Here is a 21,452-nt window from a genome sequence, read left to right as displayed (position 1 = left end):
ATGGGGACATGGGGATGGGGATATCGGGATGGGGACATGGAATGGGGCATTGGGATGGGGACATTGGGATGGGGACATTGGGATGAGGACATGGGGATGGGGACATGGAATGGGGACATGGAATGGGGCATTGGGATGGGGACATGGGGATGGGGACATGGAATGGGGACATGGGGATGGGGACATGGAATGGGGACATGGAATGGGGCATTGGGATGGGGACATGGGGATGGGGATATCGGGATGGGGACATGGAATGGGGCATTGGGATGGGGACATTGGGATGGGGACATTGGGATGGGGACATGGAATGGGGACATGGGGATGGGGACATGGGGATGGGGACATGGGGATGGGGTAGGAACGTGGGGTTACGAGGATTCCTGGTGCCTCCATATTCCCACCCCATTCCCCATTCCCCACACTCACCCCATTCCCCAAATTCCCATCCCATTCTCCACATCCCCAAACTCCCACCCCATTGCCCAAATTCCCATCCCATATCCCACATCCCCACCCCATATCCCAAATTCCCACTCCATATCCCACATTCCCACCCCACATCCCAAATCCCGGCCCCGTTCCCACCCCACATCCCCATCCCCACCCCACATCCTGAATCCCGGCCCCGTTCCCACCCCATATCCCCAACCCCACCCCACATCCCGAATCCCGGCCCCGTTCCCACCCCACATCCCACATCCTCACCCCATATCCCCAACCCCACCCCACATCCCAAATCCCGGCCCTGTTCCCACCCCATATCCCACATCCCCACCCCATATCCCGAATCCTGGCCCCGTTCCCACCCCATATCCCAAATCCCACCCCACATCCCGAATCCCGGCCCCGTTCCCACCCCATATCCCCGTGCCCGTTGCCGGTCGCTGACCGCGGCACTCGGCCTTGGCGTCGTCGGTGCGGAACCCGGCCGGGCACTGGCACTGGAAGGAGCCGTCGGTGTTGAGGCAGCGCCCGCCGGCACAGACGGCCCCGCGCTGGCACTCGTCCACGTCTGGGATTTGGGATTTGGGATTTGGGATTTGGGATTTGGGGTATGGGATTGGGATTTGGGATTTGGGATTTGGGATTTGGGATTTGGGATTTGGGATTTGGGATATGGAACCCGCCGGCACAGACGGCCCCGCGCTGGCACTCGTCCACGTCTGGGATTTGGGATTTGGGATTTGGGATTTGGGATTTGGGATTTGGGGTATGGGATTGGGATTTGGGATTTGGGATTTGGGATTTGGGATTTGGGGTATGGGATTGGGATTTGGGATTTGGGATTTGGGATATGGAACCCGCCGGTGCAGACGGCCCCGCGCTGGCACTCGTCCACGTCTGGGATTTGGGATTTGGGATTTGGGATTTGGGATTTGGGGTATGGAACCCGCCGGCACAGACGGCCCCGCGCTGGCACTCGTCCACGTCTGGGATTTGGGATTTGGGATTTGGGGTTTGGGATTTGGGATTTGGGATTCAGGATATGGGGTATGGAACCCGCCGGTGCAGACGGCCCCACGCTGGCACTCGTCCACGTCTGGGATTTGGGATTTGGGATTTGGGATTTGGGATTTGGGATTTGGAATTTGGAATTTGGGATTTGGGATACGGAACTGTGCTGTGCCGGAACTCATCCACATCTGGGGTTGGGATGACCACGGAGACACTGGGATAGGCATGGTGACACCGGGACTGGGATGACCACGGTGACACCGGGACTGGGACGGTGACACCAGGACTGAGACAACCCTGGGGAAGCCAGGACTGGCATGGTGACACCGGGACTGGGATGGTGACACCACGACTGGGACAACCCTGGGGACACCAGTACTGGCATGGTGACACCGGGACTGGGGTGGTGACACCGGGACTGGGATGGTGACACCAGGACTGGGATGGTGACACCGGGATTGGGATGACCATGGTGACATCAGGACTGGGCAGGACTGGGATGGTGACACCAGGACTGGGATGGTGACACCGGGATTGGGATGGTGACACCGGGACTGGGACAACCCTGGGGACACCAGGACTGGGATGGTGACACCGGGACTGGGATGACCATGGTGACACTGGGACTGGGCAGGACTGGGATGGTGACACCGGGATTGGGATGGTGACACCGGGACTGAGATGACCATGGTGACACTGGGACTGGGACGGTGACACCACGACTGGGATGGTGACACCACGACTGGGATGACCATGGTGACACCAGGACTGGGATGGTGACACCGAGACTGGGATGACCATGGTGACACTGGGACTGGGCAGGACTGGGATGGTGACACCGGGACTGGGACAACCCTGGGGACATCAGGACTGGGATGGTGACACCAGGACTGGGATGACCACGGTGACATCAGGACTGGGCAGGACTGGGACGGTGACACCAGGACTGGGACAACCCTGGGGACACCAGGACTGGAGATGATACAAACACCACAACCAGCACAACCCCCCAAACCCCAAAACCCACCCCAACCCCAAACCCCCACCACCGCCACCACCCCGCCGAGGTGCCACCACGCCGTCCCCGGCTGTCCCCGGGCGTGTCACCCACCGGCGCAGGCGGTGCCGTCGGTGGTGCCGGCGTAGCCGTCGGCGCAGAGGCAGCGGAAGGAGCCGGCCGTGTTGACGCACTCGCCGTGCGGGAAGCAGAAGTCACCCTCCAGGCACTCGTTCACATCTGCGGGGCCACCAGAAGGTCACCGAGGGGCGGTGGCACCGCGGCGGCACCGCCGGGACGTCCCCGAGGGGGTCCCCGCTCACCCTGGCAGGCGGTGGCGCCGGCGGTGGCGCGGTAGCCGCGGTGGCACTCGCAGCGGAAGGAGCCGGCGGTGTTGAGGCAGCGGCCGTGGGGGGCGCAGGGGGAGCCCCCCGAGCACTCGTCCACGTCTGGGGGGACATCGGGGTCACCAGGGGGACGTGAGGACACCAGGGGTGGTGGCCACAGGAGTTATGGGGTCCCCGAGTCCCCCAAACCATGCTGACCCCATAACAGAGTGACCACAAGTCATGGTCAGGCCATGGGGAGGTGACCCCGAGCACTTGGTGACATCTGGGGGGACATGGGGACACCAGGGGGACTCGGGGACACCAGGGGTGGTGACCACAAGAGTTATGGGGTCCCCAAGTCCCCCAGGCCATGGTGACCCCATAACAGAGTGACCACAAGTCATGGTCAGGCCATGGGGTGGTGACCCCGAGCACTTGGGGACACCAGGGGTACATGGGGACACCAGGGGTGGTGACCACAGGAGTTATGGGGTCCTCGAGTCCCCCAAACCACAGTGACCCCATAACAGAGTGACCACAAGTCATGGTCAGGCCATGGGGTGGTGACCCTGAGCACTTGGTGACATCTGGGGGGACTTGGGGACATCTGGGGGGACCTGGGGACACCAGGGGTGGTGGCCACAGGAGTTATGGGGTCCCCGAGTCCCCCAAACCATGCTGACCCCATAACAGAGTGACCACAAGTCATGGTCAGGCCATGGGGTGGTGACCCCAAGAACTTGGTGACATCTGGGGGGACTTGGGGACACCAGGGGTGGTGGCCACAGGAGTTATGGGGTCCCCAAGTCCCCCAGGCTACGGTGACCCCATAACAGAGTGACCACAAGTCATGGTCAGGCCATGGGGTGGTGACCCCGAGCACTTGGTGACATCGGGGGGGACATGGGGACACCAGGGGTGGTGGGCACAGGAGTTATGGGGTCCTCAAGTCCCCCAAACCACAGTGACCCCATAACAGAGTGACCACAAGTCATGGTCAGGCCATGGGGTGGTGACCCCAAGAACTTGGTGACATCTGGGGGGACTTGGGGACACCAGGGGTGGTGGCCACAGGAGTTATGGGGTCCTCGAGTCCCCCAGGCCACGGTGACCCCATAACAGAGTGACCACAAGTCATGGTCAGGCCATGGGGTGGTGACCCCGAGCACTTGGTGACATCTGGGGGGACCTGGGGACACCAGGGGGACATGGGGACACCAGGGGTGGTGGCCACAGGAGTTATGGGGTCCCCAAGTCCCCCAAACCATGCTGACCCCATAAGAGAATGACCACAAGTCATGGTCAGGCCATGGGGAGGTGACCCCGAGCACTTGGTGACATCTGGGGGGACATCGGGGTCACCAGGGGGACATGGGGACACCAGGGGTGGTGGCCACAGGAGTTATGGGGTCCCCGAGTCCCCCAAACCATGCTGACCCCATAACAGAGTGACCACAAGTCATGGTCAGGCCATGGGGAGGTGACCCCAAGAACTTGGTGACATCTGGGGGGACATCGGGGACACCAGGGGGACGTGGGGACACCAAGGGTGGTGACCACAGGAGTTATGGGGTCTCCAAATCCTCCAAGCCTTGACGGCCCCAAGTCACGGTGACCCCAGATCACGGTGACCCCAAGTGACGGTGACCGCGCGGGGGTTCCTGGGGTGGCACGGGTGACGCGGGTGACAGCGGGTACCTGCGCAGCGGCCCTGGCGCAGCCGGAAGCCGTCGGGGCAGGGCTGGCACCGGAAGGAGCCCGGGGTGTTGACGCACTCCTGGCCGGGACACGCCAGGTGGTTCTCGCACTCGTCGATGTCTGGGGGGACATCGGGGGGACCCCAAGTCGTGGTGACCCCGAAACAGTGACCAGAGGTGATGGTGACCCCATAACAGTGACCAGAGGTGATGGTGACCCCGAAGCAGTGACCAGAGGTGATGGTGACCCCGAAACAGTGACCAGATGTCATGGTGACCCCGAAAGAGTGACACAGGTTATGGTGACCCCGAAACACAGTGACCAGAGGTGATGGTGACCCCGAAACAGTGACACAGGTTATGGTGACCCCAGAACAGTGACCAGAGGTGATGGTGACCCCGAAAGAGTGACACAGGTTATGGTGACCCCGAAACAGTGACCAGATGTCATGGTGACCCCGAAAGAGTGACACAGGTTATGGTGACCCCGAAACAGTGACACAGGTCGTGGTGACCCCGAAAGAGTGACCAGAGGTGATGGTGACCCCAGAACAGTGACACAGGTCGTGGTGACCATCCCAGTTCCCCCCCAGTCCCTCCCAGTTTGTCCCAGTTCCCTCCCAGTTCCCCCCAGTCCCTCCCAGTTTGTCCCAGTTCCCTCCCAGTCCCCCCCAGTCCCTCCCAGTTCCCTCCCAGTCCCTCCCAGTCCCTCCCAGTATAAACCAGTCCCTCCCAGTCCCCTCCCAGTCCCCCCCAGTCCCCTCCCAGTTCCCTCCCAGTTCCTCCCAGTTTGTTCCCAGTCCCTCCCAGTCCTTCCCAGTATAAACCAGTCCCTCCCAGTCCCCTCCCAGTCCCCCCCAGTCCCCTCCCAGTTCCCTCCCAGTTCCTCCCAGTTTGTTCCCAGTCCCTCCCAGTCCTTCCCAGTATAAACCAGTCCCTCCCAGTTCCCTCCCAGTCCCCTCCCAGTCCCTCCGAGTCCATCCAAGTCCCCCCCAGTCCCTCCCAGTCCCTCCCAGTCCCTCCCAGTCCCTCCCAGTATAAACCAGTCCCTCCCAGTTCCCTCCCAGTTCCCTCCCAGTATAAACCAGTCCCCCCAGTCCCTCCCAGTTCCCTCCCAGTCCCTCCCAGTCCCTCCCAGTATAAACCAGTGCCCCCAGTCCCCCCGGCGCTCACCCTGGCAGGGCTGGGCGCCCCCCGGGCCCCGGTACCCCCCCGGGCAGAGGCACTCGTAGCCCCCGGGCCGGTTCTCGCAGCGCCCGTGGGCGCAGGGCGGCGGCACCTGGCGGCACTCGTCGATGTCTGCGGCACAGGTGGGCACAGGTGGGCACAGGTAATGGGCACAGGTGGGCACAGGTGAGGGGCAGAGGTAATGGGGACAGGTGGGCACAGGTGGGCACAGGTGAGGGGCAGAGGTAATGGGGACAGGTGGGCACAGGTAATGGGGACAGGTGGGCACAGGTGGGCTCAGGTGGGCACAGGTGGGCTCAGGTAAGGGGCACAGGTAAGGGGCACAGGTGGGCACAGGTGGGCTCAGGTAATGAGCACAGGTGGGCACAGGTTGGCACAGGTAATGGGGACAGGTGGGCTCAGGTGAGGGGCAGAGGTAATGGGGACAGGTGGGCTCAGGTAATGAGCACAGGTGGGCACAGGTTGGCACAGGTAATGGGGACAGGTGGGCACAGGTAATGGGCACAGGTAATGGGGACAGGTGGGCTCAGGTGGGCATAGGTAATGGGGACAGTTAAGGGGCACAGGTGTGCCCAGGTGTGCCCAGGTGTGGTCTGGGGGGCACAGGTGTGGTTTCAGGTGTGCCCAGGTGTGCCCAGGTGTGGTCTGGGGGGCACAGGCGTGGTTTGAGGTGTGCCCAGGTGTGCCCAGGTGTGCCCAGGTGTGCCGCTGACCTCGGCACTCGGTGCCCGCGGGCTCGGAGGTGAAGCCGGGGCCGCAGAGGCACCGGAAGCTGCCCACGGAATTCTCGCAGCGCCCCGGGGAGCAGGGCGGGGGCACCTGGCGGCACTCGTCGATGTCTGCGGGCACAGGTGGGCACAGGTGAGCTCAGGTGAGCTCAGGTGGCCACAGGTGGGCACAGGTTAGGTCAGGTGGGCACAGGTGAGCTCAGGAAATGGGCACAGGTAACGGACACGGGTGGGCACAGGTAATGGGCACAGGTGAGCTCAGGTGGGAACAGGTGGGCACAGGTGAGGTCAGGTGGGAACAGGTGAGCTCAGGTGAGCTCAGGAAATGGGAACAGGTGGGCACAGGTTGGCACAGGTGAGCTCAGCTGAGCTCAGGTGGCCACAGGTGAGTTCAGGCAATGGGGACAGGTGGGCACAAGTTGGCACAGGTTAGGTCAGGTGGGCACAGGTGAGCTCAGGAAATGGGCACAGGTGGGCACAGGTGAGCTCAGGTGAACTCAGGTAATGGGCACAGGTAAGGGGCACAGGTGGGCACAGGTGAGTTCAGACAATGGGCACAGGTGGGCACAGGTGAGCTCAGGTGGGCACAGGTTAGGTCAGGTGGGGACAGGTGAGTTCAGGCAATGGGGACAGGTGGGCACCGATGGGCACAGGTGAGCTCAGGTGAACTCAGGTAATGGGCACAGGTGAGGGGCACAGGTGGGCACAGGTGAGTTCAGACAATGGGCACAGGTGGGCACAGGTGGGCACAGGTGAGGGGCAGGTAGAGCAGGAACCCCCCAGGACTCGCCCAGGAACCCTTTAAAGACCCTGAACCGCCCCAAATCCTCCCAGGAGCCCCAAAACCCCCCGAAAATCCCCCCAAAATCCCCCCAAAATCCCCCAAAAATCCCCCCAAAACCCCCCCAAAATCCCCCCAAAAATCCCCCCAAAACCCCCCCAAAATCCCCCCAAAATCCCCCAAAAAATCCCCCCAAAATCCCCCCAAACCCTTCAACACCCCAAATCCCCCCAAAACCCCCCCAAAATCCCCCCAAACCACCCCAAAACCCCCCCAAATCCACCCCAAATCCCCCCAAAATCCCCCCAAAGCCCCCCAAAATCCCCCCAAATCCCACTCGGGACCCCTCCCCACTCACCCACGCAGTGCGTGCCCTGGGGGCTGAGCCAGAAGCCCCCCAAAACCGCCCCAGATCCCCCCAAACCACCCCAAAAGCCCCCAAATCCCACCCGGGACCCCCCAAATCCCCCCAAAATCCCCCCAAATCCCACCCGGGACCCCCCAAATCCCCCCAAAACCCCCCAAATCCCACCCAGGACCCCCCAAATCCCCCCAAAATCCCCCCAAATCCCCCCAAAATCCCCCCAAATCCCACCCAGGACCCCCCAAATCCCCCCAAAATCCCCCCAAATCCCACTCGGGACCCCTCCCCACTCACCCACGCAGTGCGTGCCCTGGGGGCTCAGGCAGAAGACCCCCAAAACCCCCCCAAAATCCCCCCAAACCACCCCAAACCCCCCCCAAAACCCACCCAGGACCCCCCAAATCCCACTCAGGACCCCCCAAATCCCACTCGGGACCCCCCAAATCCCCCCAAAATCCCCCCCAAATCCCACTCGGGACCCCTCCCCACTCACCCACGCAGTGCGTGCCCTGGGGGCTCAGCCAGAAGCCCCCCAAAACCCCCCCAAATCCCCCCAAACCTCCACAAAACCCCCCAAATCCCCCCCAAATCCCACCCGGGACCCCCCAAATCCCACCCAGGACCCCCCAAAACCACCCCAAAATCCCCCAAATCCCCCCCAAAATCCCCCAAATCCCACTCGGGACCCCCCAAATCCCACCCGGGACCCCTCCCCACTCACCCACGCAGTGCGTGCCCTGGGGGCTGAGCCAGAAGCCCCCCAAAACCCCCCCAAAATCCCCCCAAACCTCCACAAAACCCCCCAAATCCCACTCGGGACCCCCCAAATCCCACCCAGGACCCCCCAAATCCCACCCGGGACCCCTCCCCACTCACCCACGCAGTGCGTGCCCTGGGGGCTCAGCCAGAAGCCCCCCAAAACCCCCCCAGATCCCCCCAAACCTCCACAAAACCCCCCAAATCCCACTCGGGACCCCCCAAATCCCACTCGGGACCCCCCAAATCCCACCCAGGACCGCCCAAATCCCACGCGGGACCCCCCAAATCCCCCCAAAATCCCCCCAAATCCTACCCGGGACCCCCCAAATCCCACCCGGGACCCCTCCCCACTCACCCACGCAGTGCGTGCCCTGGGGGCTCAGCCAGAAGACCCCCTAAACCCCCCTAAGACCCCCCAAACCACCCCAAACCCCCCCCAAATCCCACCCAGGACCCCCCAAATCCCACCCGGGACCCCCCAAATCCCACTGGGGACCCCTCCCCACTCACCCACGCAGTGCGTGCCCTGGGGGCTCAGCCAGAAGCCCCCCAAAACCCCCCCAGATCCCCCCAAACCACCCCAAATCCCCCCAAATCCCACTCGGGACCCCCCAAATCCCCCCAAAATCCCCCCAAATCCCACTCGGGACCCCTCCCCACTCACCCACGCAGTGCGTGCCCTGGGGGCTCAGCCAGAAGCCCCCCAAAACCCCCCCAAATCCCCCCAAACCTCCACAAAACCCCCCAAATCCCCCCCAAATCCCCCCCAAATCCCACCCAAATCCCACTCGGGACCCCCCAAATCCCACTCGGGACCCCTCCCCACTCACCCACGCAGTGCGTGCCCTGGGGGCTCAGCCAGAAGCCCCCCCGGCACAGGCAGGTGTAGCCCCCTCCCCCCCGGGGCACGCAGCGCCCGGGGCCGCACACGGAGGGGTCGCGCTGGCACGGGGACACTGCGGGAATCGGGGGATTTGGGGCATTTTGGGGTATTTTGGGGATTTTGGGGGTTTTGGGGGGAATTTAGGGGATTTTGGGGGGATTTTATGGGGAATTTTAGGGGATTTTTAAGGGATTTTGGGGGATTTGGGGATCGGGATCAGGGTCGCGCTGGCACGGGGACACTGCGGGAATCGGGGAATTTGGGGCATTTTGGGGCATTTGGGGGAATTTTGGGGGAATTTAGGGGATTTTGGGGGATTTTGGGGGGATTTTGGGGGGATTTTATGGGAATTTTAGGGGATTTTGGGGGATTTGGGGATCGGGATCAGGGTCGCGCTGGCACGGGGACACTGTGGGGATTGGGGGATTTGGGGCATTTTGGGGCATTTTGGGGGATTTTGGGGCATTTTGGGGCATTTTGGGGGAATTTAGGGGATTTGGGGGGATTTTGGGGGATTTTGGGGGATTTTATGGGGAATTTTAGGGGATTTTTAAGGGATTTTGGGGGATTTGGGTATCAGGATCAGGGTCGCGCCGGCACGGGGACACTGCGGGAAATCGGGAATTTGGGGCATTTTGGGCATTTTGGGGGATTTTGGGGGTTTTGGGGGTTTTGGGGGGAATTTAGGGGATTTTGGGGGGATTTTATGGGGAATTTTAGGGGATTTTTAAGGGATTTTGGGGGATTTGGGGATCGGGATCAGGGTCGCGCTGGCACGGGGACACTGCGGGAATCGGGGAATTTGGGACATTTTGGGGCATTTGGGGGGATTTTGGGGGATTTTAGGGGGAATTTAGGGGATTTTGGGGCGATTTTGGGGGAATTTAGGGGATTTGGGGGGATTTTGGGGGGATTTTGGGGGGATTTTATGGGAATTTTAGGGGATTTTGGGGGATTTGGGGATCGGAATCAGGGTCGCGCTGGCACGGGGACACTGTGGGGATTGGGGGATTTGGGGCATTTTGGGGCATTTTGGGGGGAATTTAGGGGATTTTTATGGGATTTGAGGGGATCCCCCCAAATCCCCCATAAGTCTCCCCAAACCCGCGGGACCCCCACAACCCCCCCCGCCCCAAATTCCCCCCAAACTCCCGCCAAATCCCCCCGCAGGACCCTCCTAGTTCCCCCCCAGGAGCCCCCAAAACCCCCCCTAAATCCCCCCAAATCCCCCCAAATCCCCCCAAATCCCCCAAAAATCCCCCAAAAATCCCCCCAAATCCCCCCCCAATCCCCCCAAAAAATCCCCCCCAAATCCCCCCAAACCCCCCAAACCCCCCAAATCCCCCCAAACCCCTCAAAATCCCCCCAAATCCCCCCCAAATCCCCCCAAAACCCCCCAAAAATCCCCCCAAACCCCCCCAAATCCCCCCAAAATCCCCCCCAAAATCCCCCCAAATCCCCCCCAAATCCCCACCAAACCCCCCCAAAATCCCTCCAAATCCCCCCAAATCCCCCCAAACCCCCCAAAAATCCCCCCAAATCCCCCCAAAATCCCCCCAAACCCCCCAAAATCCCTCCAAATCGCCCCCAAACCCCCCAAAAATCCCCCCAAAATCCCCCCAAATCCCCCCAAACCCCCAAAAAATCCCGCCAAATCCCCCCAAATCCCCCAAAAGTCCCCCCAAAATCCCCCCCAAATCCTCCCAAAACCCCCCAAAATCCCGCCAAATTACCCCAAACCCCCCCAAAAATCCCCCCAAATCCCCCCAAATCCCCCCAAACCCCCTCCCCATCCTCACCTGGCTCCGGGGGGGGCAGGGTGGGCAGGGCCCCCCCAAAATCGGGGCTGGGCCGGGGCACCACGATCACCTCGGGCCCGGGGGGGGGCGGCCGGGGGGTCCCGGCCGGGGGGGGCGCCGCGGCTGGGGGGGAAATGGGGGGTCAGGGGTCAAATTTTGGGGGTTTAGGAGGGGTTTGGGGGGGTTTGGGGGGATTTTGGGGGGGATTTGGGGGGGGTTGGGGGGGTTTGGGGGGATTTGGGGGTTTTAGGGGGTTTGGGGGGATTTGGGGGGGATTTTTTGGGGGGGATTTGGGGGGGTTTGGGGGGTTTGGGGGGGCTTTGGGGGGATTTTGGGGGGGATTTGGGGGGGTTTGGGGGGATTTTGGGGGGGAAATGGGGGATTTGGGGGGGTTTGGGGGGATTTTGGGGGATTTGGGGGGATTTTGGGGGATTTTGGGGGGATTTTGGGGGATTTTGGGGAAATTTTGGGGGGATTTTGGCGGGGATTTGGGGGGATTTTGGGGGGGTTGGGGGGATTTTGGGGGGATTTTGGGGGGGTTTTGGGGGGGATTTGGGGGGGTTTTGGGGGAGGTTTCGGGGGGTTTGGGGGGATTTTGGGGGGATTTTGGGGGGATTTTGGGGGGGGTTTGGGGAGTTTTGGGGGGATTTTGGGGGATTTTGGGGGGATTTTGGGGGGATTTTGGGGGGGTTTGGGGAGTTTTGGGGGGATTTTGGGGGATTTTGGGGGGATTTTGGGGGGATTTTGGGGGGATTTTGGGGGATTTTGGGGGAATTTTGGGGGATTTTGGGGGAATTTTGGGGGGATTTTGGCGGGGATTTGGGGGGATTTGGGGGGATTTTGGGGGATTTTGGGGGGATTTTGGGGGATTTTGGGGGGATTTTGGCGGGGATTTGGGGGGATTTTGGGGGGGTTGGGGGGATTTTGGGGGGATTTTGGGGGGATTTTGGGGGGATTTGGGGGGATTTTGGGGGATTTTGGGGGGATTTGGGGGGATTTTTTGGGGGGATTTGGGGGAATTTTGGGGGGGTTTTGGGGGGCGATTTTGTGGGGGTTTGGGGGGATTTTGGGGGGAGTTTTGGGGGGATTTTGGGGGGATTTTCGGTCGGATTTGGGGGGATTTTGGGGGGATCTTTGGGGGGTTTTGGGCAGGATTTGGGGGGATTTTGGGGGGGTTTTTTGAGGTTTTTTTGGGGGGGATTTTTTTGGTGTTTTGGGAGATTTTTGCGCTGTTTTTTATGGTTTTTTTATGGGTTTTTTGTGGGTTTTTTTGGGGGATTTTTTGGGGGGGTTGTTCCGGGGTTTTTTTTTTGGGGTGCTCACAGGGGGTCGGGGAGTTTTGGGTGTCAGGAGGAATTTGGAGTTTTTTGGGGTTTTTTGGGGGGATCTTTTTGGTATTTTGGGGAATTTCGGCTGTTTTTTGGGGGTTTTTTGGCGGGGAATTTTTGGGATATTTTGTTGTTTTGGGGGATTTTGGGGGCGTTTTTTGGGTTTTTTTTCGGGGGGGATTTTTTTGGTGTTTTGGGAGATTTTTGTGCTGTTTTTGAGGTTTTTTGGCAGGGAATTTTTGGAATTTTTTTTTTGTTGTTTTGGGGGATTTTGGGGGCGTTTTGTGGGGGGATTTTTTTGCTGTTTTGGGAGATTTTTGCGCTGTTTTTGAGGTTTTTGATGGTTTTTTTGCGGGTTTTTTGGGGGATTTTTTTGGGGGGTTGTTCCGGGGTTTTTTTTTGGGGTGCTCACAGGGGCTCGGGGGGTTTTGGGTGTCAGGAGGAATTTGGAGTTTTTTGGGTTTTTTGGGGGGGAATCTTTTTGGTATTTTGGGGAATTTCGGCTGTTTTTTGGGGGTTTTTTGGCGGGGAATTTTTGGGATATTTTGTTGTTTTGGGGGATTTTGGGGGCGTTTTTTGGGGGGATTTTTTTGCTGTTTTGGGAGATTTTTGCGCTGTTTTTGAGGTTTTTGATGGTTTTTTTGCGGGTTTTTTTGGGGATTTTTTGGGGGGTTTGTTCCGGGGTTTTTTTTTGGGGTGCTCACAGGGGGTCGGGGGGTTTTGGGGGGCCCCCAGCGGGACCCCGGCTCCGTCCTGGCCCAGGAACTGGGTGTTGATGCGCAGGTCCGAGGCCGAGTAGTGATAGCCGGGCCCGGCCGGGCAAATCTCCCGGAACCCCTCTGGAATTTGGGGGGTCCAGGGGCAAAATTGGGTCTGGGGGCTCCGTACATTTGGGGAGGGGGGACACCCCAAAAATTCCGGGGGGTCCCCCCTGGCTTCCGTGTTCCCATCCCCCCAAAAAATCCTTGGGTTCCTCCCCAAAAAATTCTAAATTTCTGCCACCCCGCTCCGAGTTTCTGCACCCCCTCCTCAGTTTTTTGGGACCCCCTCCCCAAATTCTCGGACCCCTCCTCAGTTTTTTGGGACCCCCTCCCCAAATTCTCGGACCCCTCCGCCAATTCCTGGACCCTCCCCCAATTTTTTGGGACCCCCCTCCCCAAATTCTCTGACCCCTCCCCATTTTTTTGGGACCCCTCCCCAAATTCCAGGACCCCTCCCCAAGTTTATGGAGCCTCCCCCAATTTTTTGGGACCCCCTCCCCAAATTCTCGGACCCCTCCTCAATTTCCTGGACCCCTCCCCCAATTCCTGCACCCTTCCCCAATTTTTTGGGACCCCTCCCCAAATTCCAGGACCCCCTCCCCAAATTCTCTGACCCCTCCCCATTTTTTTGGGATCCCTCGCCATATTCCAGGGCCCCTCCCCAAATTCCCGGGACCCCCCCCAGACCCTTTTTCAAATTTTGGGGTGCAAATTTTGGGGTCTCCCTCTCCAAATTCTGATTCCTCCCCACCCAATTCTGACCACCCCCAAATTCCTGGGACCCCTCCCCAAATTCTTGAGCCCCTCCCGAGCCCCTTGGAAACCCCCAGACCCATTTCCCCCCCGCCAATTCTGGGTTTTTTTGGCATTTTTTGGGGGGAATTCCGGAGTTTTTTGGGCTCCCCAGACACCAGATTTCGGATTTTCTCCCCACCATTTGGGGGTGGTCCCAGAAATTTGGGGACCCCGCAGGAATTTTGGGGAGGGGTCTCAGAAATGGCAGCGGTGCCCAAAAATCTCCAAAAATTTCAGCGGGGGGGGGGGGTGCAGAACTCCAAATCCGCCTCATTTTTGGGGGAATTTTTGGGTTTTTTCGGCATCCCCAGAGTCGTGGATTTTTTCCCTCCCGATTTTGGGGGGGGGTCTCCCCGATTTGGGGGGGGTCTCACCCGATCCGAAGGGGGGGCAGAGCAGGCAGGAGCCCCCCCAGGCTTTGCCCACGCGGCTGCAGCAGCAAACCTGGGGGGTGACGGTGCTCCCGAAAATCCCCCCAAAACCCCCCAAAAACCCCCAAAATTCCCCCCAAATCCTCCCAAAACTCCCCCTAAATCTTCCCCCAAAATTCCCCCCCAAATCCTCCCCAAATCCCCCCAAACTCCGCCCAAATCCCCCCAAAACCTCCCCAAACTCCCCCCAAAACTCCTTCCCACAAATCCCCCCAAACTCCCCCCAAATCCCCCCAAATTCTTCCCCAAATTCTCCAAAATCCCCCTTAAATCCCCCCAAATCTCCCCCAGACCCCCCTGGGATTCCCCAAATCCCCCCCAAACCTCTCCAAACTCCCCCAAACTCCCCCCAAATCCCCCCAAATTCTTCCCCAAATTCTCCAAATTCCCCCCAAATCCCCCCCAAACCTCCCCAAATCGCCCAAACTCTCCCCAAAATCCCCCTTGGACCCCCCCCAAATCCCCCTGGAACCTCCCAAATCCCCCTGGGACCCCCCAAATCCCCCCGGGACCCCCCAAATCCCCCAAACTACCCCCCAAATCCCCACGGAACCCCCCCCAAAACTCCCCCCAACTCCCCCCCAAATCCCCCCTAAACCTCTTCAACCTCCCCCTAAATCCCCCCCAAACCTCCCCAAACTCCCCCAGATTCCCCCCAGATCACCTCCAAACCCCCCTGGGACCCCCCAAATCCCCCTGGGACCCCCCAAATCCCCCCGGGACCCCCCCAAATCTCCCCAAATCCCCCCCAAATCCTCCCCAAACTCCCCCCAAAACCCCCTGGAACCCCCCCCAAAACTCTCCACAACTCCCCCCCTCAAATCCCCCCTAAACCTCTTCAACCTCCCCCCAAATCCCCCCCAAACCTCCCCAAACTCCCCCAGATTCCCCCCAGATCACCTCCAAACCTCCTGGGACCCCCCAAATCCCCCCCGGGACCCCCCAAATCCCCCAAACTTCCCCCCAAAACCCCCTGGAACCCCCCCAAAACTCTCCACAACTCCCCCCCAAAATCCCCCCTAAACCTCTTCAACCTCCCCCCAAATTCCCCCCAAACCACGCCAAACTCCCCCAGATTCCCCCCAGATCACCTCCAAACCCCCCTGGGACTCCCCAAATCCCCCCGGGACCCCCCAAATTCCCCCCCGGGACCCCCCAAATCCCCCCGGGACCCCCCCAAAACTCTCCACAACTCCCCCCCCAAAATCCCCCCTAAACCTCTTCAACCTCCCCCCAAATTCCCCCCAAACCACGCCAAACTCCCCCAGATTCCCCCCAGATCACCTCCAAACCCCCCTGGGACCCCCCAAATCCCCCCGGGACCCCCCAAATCCCCCCCGGGACCCCCCAAATCCCCCCGGGACCCCCCCAAAACTCTCCACAACTCCCCCCCCAAAATCCCCCCTAAACCTCTTCAACCTCCCCCCAAATTCCCCCCAAACCACGCCAAACTCCCCCAGATTCCCCCCAGATCACCTCCAAACCCCCCTGGGACTCCCCAAATCCCCCTGGGACCCCCCAAATCCCCCCCGGGACCCCCCAAACCCCCCCCGGGACCCCCCAAATCCCCCCCAAACCCGGGCGCACCTGGCGGGTGATGTTGCGCAGCGTGGGCAGCGCGCAGCCGCCGCCCTCCCGCAGCAGCCGAAAGCAGGGCCCGCGGGCCTCGGAGAGAACCTGCTGGGCTGGGGGCGGCCGGTCAGCTCCTGAGCCCGCCCAGTCCGTCCCAGTTTGGCCCAGTTTGGCCCAGTTCGGCCCAGTCCATCCCAGTCCATCCCAGTCCATCCTATCCCAGTCTATCCCATCCTGGCCCCTCCCAGACCTGTTGGATTTGGGGTCCCCCAGAGCCTTGGAGAGAACCTGCTGGGCTGGGGGCGGCCGGTCAGCTCCCGAGCCCTCCCAGTCCATCCCAGTTTGGCCCAGTTTGGCCCAGTTCGGCCCAGTCCATTCCAGTCCATCCCACTTCATCCTATCCCAGTCTATCCCATCCTTGCCCCTCCTGGATCTGCTCTCGGACAGAACCTGCTGGGCTGGGGGCGGCCGGTCAGCTCCTGAGCCCGCCCAGTCCGTCCCAGTTTGGCCCAGTTTGGCCCAGTTCATCCCAGTCCATCCCAGTCCATCCCAGTCCATCCTATCCCAGTCTATTCCATCCTTGCCCCTCCCAGACCTGTTGGATTTGGGGTCCCCCCGAGCCTCCAACAGCACTTGCTGGGCTGGGGGCGGCCGGTCAGCTCAGGAGTCCGTCCCAGTCCATCCCAGTCCATCCCAGTCCGTCCCAGTTTGTCCCAGTCCATCCCAGTCCATCCCAGTCCATCCTATCCCAGTCTATCCCATCCTTGCCCCTCCCAGACCTGTTGGATTTGGGGTCCCCCAGAGCCTCGGGCAGAACCTGCTGGGCTGGGGGCGGCCGGTCAGCTCCTGGGCCCTCCCAGTCCATCCCAGTTTGGCCCAGTTTGGCCCAGTTTGGCCCAGTTTGGCCCAGTTCGGCCCAGTTCATCCCAGTTCATCCCAGTTCATCCCAGTCCATTCCAGTTCATCCCAGTCCATTCCAGTTCATCCCAGTTCATCCCAGTCCATCCCAGTTCATCTCAGTCCATCCCAGTCCATCCCAGTTCATCCCAGTTCATCCCAGTTCATCCCAGTCCATCCCAGTTCATCTCAGTCCATCCCAGTCCATCCCAGTCCGTCCCAGTTCATCCCAGTTCATCTCAGTCCATCCCAGTCCATCCCAGTCTGTCCCAGTTCATCCCAGTCCATCCCAGTCCGTCCCAGTTCATCCCAGTCCATCCCAGTTCATCTCAGTCCATCCCAGTCCATCCCAGTCTGTCCCAGTTCATCTCAGTCCGTCCCAGTCCATCCCAGTCCATCCCAGTCTGTCCCAGTTCGTCCCAGTTCATCCCAGTTCATCCCAGTCCATCCCAGTTCATCCCAGTTCATCCCAGTTTGTCCCAGTTCATCCCAGTCCATCCCAGTTCATCCCAGTCCGTCCCAGTCCATCCTATCCCAGCCCATCCCAAACCCCACAGATAATCCCAAAAATCCCACAAATCCCATAAATAAAAGACCCCACAAATCCCATAAACCACCCGGAGATGCAGCGGGAGCGGGACGAGTCCAGCAGGAAGCGCATCCCAAACCCCAGAACTGACCCCAAAACTGACCCCAAACCCCAGAACTGACCCCAAACCCCATAACTGACCCCATAACTGACCCCATAACTGACCCCAAAACTGACCCCAAACCCCAAAACTGACCCCAAAACTGACCCCAAAACTGACCCCATAACTGACCCCATAACTGACCCCAAACCCCAGAACTGACCCCAAACCCCAAAACTGACCCCATAACTGACCCCAAACCCCAAAACTGACCCCAAACCCCATAACTGACCCCAAAACTGACCCCAAAACTGACCCCATAACTGACCCCATAACTGACCCCAAACCCCAGAACTGACCCCAAACCCCAAAACTGACCCCATAACTGACCCCAAACCCCAAAACTGACCCCAAACCCCATAACTGACCCCAAAACTGACCCCAAAACTGACCCCAAACCCCATAACTGACCCCAAACCCCAAAACTGACCCCAAAACTGACCCCAAACCCCAAAACTGACCCCAAAACTGACCCCAAACCCCAGAACTGACCCCATAACTGACCCCAAACCCCAGAACTGACCCCAGACCCCAGAACTGACCCCATAACCCCATAACTGACCCCATAACTGACCCCAGACCCCCCAGATGACCCCCCAAACCCCAAAAGAACCCCAAAGTGACCCCAAATCCCCTACAGATGCAGCGGGAGCGGGACGAGTCCAGCAGGAAGCGCATCCCAAACCCCATAACTGACCCCAAACCCCAGAACTGACCCCAAAACTGACCCCAAACCCCAGAACTGATCCCAAACCCCATAACTGACCCCAAACCCCAGAACTGACCCCAAAACTGACCCCAGACCCCCCAGATGACCCCCCAAACCCCAAAAGAACCCCAAAGTGACCCCAAAATGACCCTACAGATGCAGCGGGAGCGGGACGAGTCCAGCAGGAAGCACATCCCAAACCCCATAACTGACCCCAAACCCCAAAACTGACCCCAGACCCCCCAGATGACCCCCCAGATGACCCCCCAAACCCCAAAATGACCCCAAAATGACCCCAAAATGACCCTACAGATGCAGCGGGAGCGGGACGAGTCCAGCAGGAAGCACATCCCAAACCCCATAACTGACCCCATAACTGACCCCAAACCCCGTAACTGACCCCAGACCCCCCAGATGACCCCCCAAACCCCAAAAGAACCCCAAAATGACCCCAAAATGACCCTACAGATGCAGCGGGAGCGGGACGAGTCCAGCAGGAAGCCGGGCGGGCAGAGACACGCGAAGCTGCCGCGGGTGTTGGTGCAGAGCCCGAGCTGGCACAGCGTCCCCTCCTGGCACTCGTCCACGTCTGGGGGGACACGGCGGGCACCCCCCGTCCCAAAATCCCAAAATTCCCATCCCAAAATCCCAAATCCCCGTCCCAAAATCCCCGTCCCAAAATCCCCAAAATCCCCGTCCCAAAATCCCAAAATTCCCGTCCCAAAATCCCCAAAATCCCCGTCCCAAAATCCCAAAATTCCCGTCCCAAAATCCCAAATCCCCGTCCCAAAATCCCAAATCCCCGTCCCAAAATCCCCGTCCCAAAATCCCCAAAATCCCCGTCCCAAAATCCCAAATCCCCGTCCAAAAATCCCAAAAATTCCCGTCCCAAAATCCCAAATCCCCGTCCCAAAATCCCCAAAATCCCCGTCCCAAAATCCCAAATCCCCGTCCAAAAATCCCAAAAATTCCCATCCCAAAATCCCCAAAATCCCCATCCCAAAAATCCCAAAAATCCCCGTCCCAAAATCCCAAAAATTCCCATCCCAAATTCCCCATCCCAAAATCCCAAATCCCCATCCCAAAATCCCAAATTCCAAATCCCCGTCCCAAAATCCCCGTCCCAAAATCCCAAAAATTCCCCATCCCAAAATCCCAAAAATCCCCGTCCCAAAATCCCCAAAATCCCCGTCCCAAAATCCCAAAAATTCCCATCCCAAATTCCCCATCCCAAAATCCCAAATCCCCATCCCAAAATCCCAAATTCCAAATCCCCGTCCCAAAATCCCCGTCCCAAAATCCCCAAAATCCCCGTCCCAAAATCCCCAAAATCCCCGTCCCAAAATCCCAAAAATTCCCCATCCCAAAATCCCAAAAATCCCCGTCCCAAAATCCCAAATCCCCGTCCCAAAATCCCAAAAATTCCCCTCCCAAAATCCCAAATCCCCGTCACAAAATCCCAAATCCCCGTCCCAAAATCCCCGTCCCAAAATCCCAAAAATCCCCATCCCAAAATCCCCAAAATCCCCGTCCCAAAATCCCAAATCCCCGTCCCAAAATCCACAAAATCCCCGTCCCAAAATCCCCAAAATCCCCGTCCCAAAATCCCCAAAATCCCCGTCCCAAAATCCCAAATCCCCATCCCAAAATCCCAAAAATTCCCCTCCCAAAATCCCAAAAATTCCCCTCCCAAAATCCCAAATTCCTATCCCAAAATCCCAAATCCCCGTCCCAAAATCCCCGTCCCAAATCCAAAATCCCCATCCCAAAATCCCAAAAATTCCCATCCCAAATTCCCATCCCAAAATCCCAAATCCCCATCCCAAAATCCCAAATTCCTATCCCAAATCCAAAATCCCCATCCCAAAATCCCAAAAATTCCCATCCCAAATTCCCCATCCCAAAATCCCAAAAATTCCCATCCCAAAACCCCATCCCAAAATCCCAAATCCCCATCCCAAAATCCCAAATTCCAAATCCCAAAATCCCAAATCTCAAATCCCAAACCCCAAATCCCGAATTCCCAATTCCCAAATCCCGAATTCCCAAACCCCAAATCCCAAATCCCAAATCCCCAATTCCCAAAACCCCAAATCCCCAAATCCCAAATCCCAAACCCCAAATCCCGAATTCCCAAACCCCAAATCCCCCATCCCAAATCCCAAACCCCAAACCCCAAACCCCAAACCCCAAACCCCAAACCCCAAACCCCAATTCCCAAATCCCAAATCCCAAATCCCAAACCCCAAACCCCAAATCCCAAATCCCCAAACCCCAAACCCCAAACCCCAAATCCCAAACCCCAAACCCCAAATCCCAAACCCCAAACCCCAAATCCCAAACCCCAAATCCCAAACCCCAAATCCCCAAATCCCAAATCCCAAACCCCAAATCCCCAAACCCCAAATCCCAAACCCCAAATCCCAAACCCCAAATCCCAAACCCCAAAATCCCAAACCCCAAACCCCAAATCCCAAACCCCAAATCCCCAAATCCCAAATCCCAAACCCCAAATCCCAAACCCCAAATCCCAAACCCCAAATCCCAAACCCCAAACCCCAAACCCCAAAATCCCAAACCCCAAACCCCAAATCCCAAACCCCAAACCCCAAATCCCAAACCCCAAATCCCCAAACCCCAAATCCCAAATCCCAAATCCCAAACCCCAAACCCCAAACCCCAAATCCCAAATCCCAAATCCCAAACCCCAAATCCCAAATCCCAAATCCCAAACCCCAAACCCCAAACCCCAAATCCCAAACCCCAAATCCCAAATCCCAAATCCCCCATCCCAAACCCCAAATCCCAAATCCCAAATCCCAATCCCGAATTCCCGCTCCCGCTCTCACCCACGCAGGAGCCGTTCTGCCTCTGGAATCCCTGCGGGCACGGCTCTGGGGGCGGTGGTGGCACCTTGGTCACCTTGTGCCACCTCGGTGCCACCTCGGTGCCACCTCTGTCCCCCCCCCGTGTCCCCCCCGGTGTTTGTGACCTCCCGATGTCCCCGGTGTCCCCCCGGTGTCCCCCCGGTGTCCCCCCGGTGTCTCCGTGTCCCCCCGATGTCCCCGTGTCCCCCCCGGTGTCCCCATGTCCCCCCCGGTGTCCCCGTGTCCCCCCGATGTCCCCGTGTCCCCCCCTCAATGTCCCCATGTCCCCCCCGGTGTCCCGGTGTCCCCCCCGGTGTCCCCGTGTCCCCCTCCATGTCCTCGTGTCCCCCTTGGTGTCCCCGTGTCCCCCCCGGTGTTTGTCACCTCCCGATGTCCCCGGTGTCCCCCCGATGTCTCCGG

General features: G+C 59.4%; 1 protein-coding gene across 1 annotated transcript in view; it reads right to left on the bottom strand.

Moving 5' to 3' along the window:
* The window catches only part of LTBP4 (latent transforming growth factor beta binding protein 4), a 53,664-nt gene that overhangs the window by 21,109 nt on the left and 11,103 nt on the right, over positions 1-21,452 (bottom strand). The window contains 14 exon segments of the mRNA XM_085564734.1: positions 893-1,024; positions 1,026-1,433; positions 2,570-2,695; positions 2,779-2,904; positions 4,483-4,602; positions 5,655-5,780; positions 6,383-6,508; positions 9,132-9,257; positions 10,984-11,053; positions 12,753-13,150; positions 14,242-14,311; positions 15,886-15,983; positions 18,632-18,754; positions 21,015-21,059. Coding sequence (XP_085420860.1) covers positions 893-1,024; positions 1,026-1,433; positions 2,570-2,695; positions 2,779-2,904; positions 4,483-4,602; positions 5,655-5,780; positions 6,383-6,508; positions 9,132-9,257; positions 10,984-11,053; positions 12,753-13,150; positions 14,242-14,311; positions 15,886-15,983; positions 18,632-18,754; positions 21,015-21,059 — 2,094 coding nt within the window.

This window comes from Lonchura striata, chromosome 34 (assembly GCF_050655825.1).
Source record: "Lonchura striata isolate lonStrDom1 chromosome 34, ASM5065582v1, whole genome shotgun sequence".
Classification (NCBI taxonomy): Eukaryota; Metazoa; Chordata; class Aves; order Passeriformes; family Estrildidae; genus Lonchura; species Lonchura striata.
The sequence above is the reverse complement of the archived record's forward strand: the minus strand, read 5'-3'. Positions and strand labels throughout refer to the sequence as shown.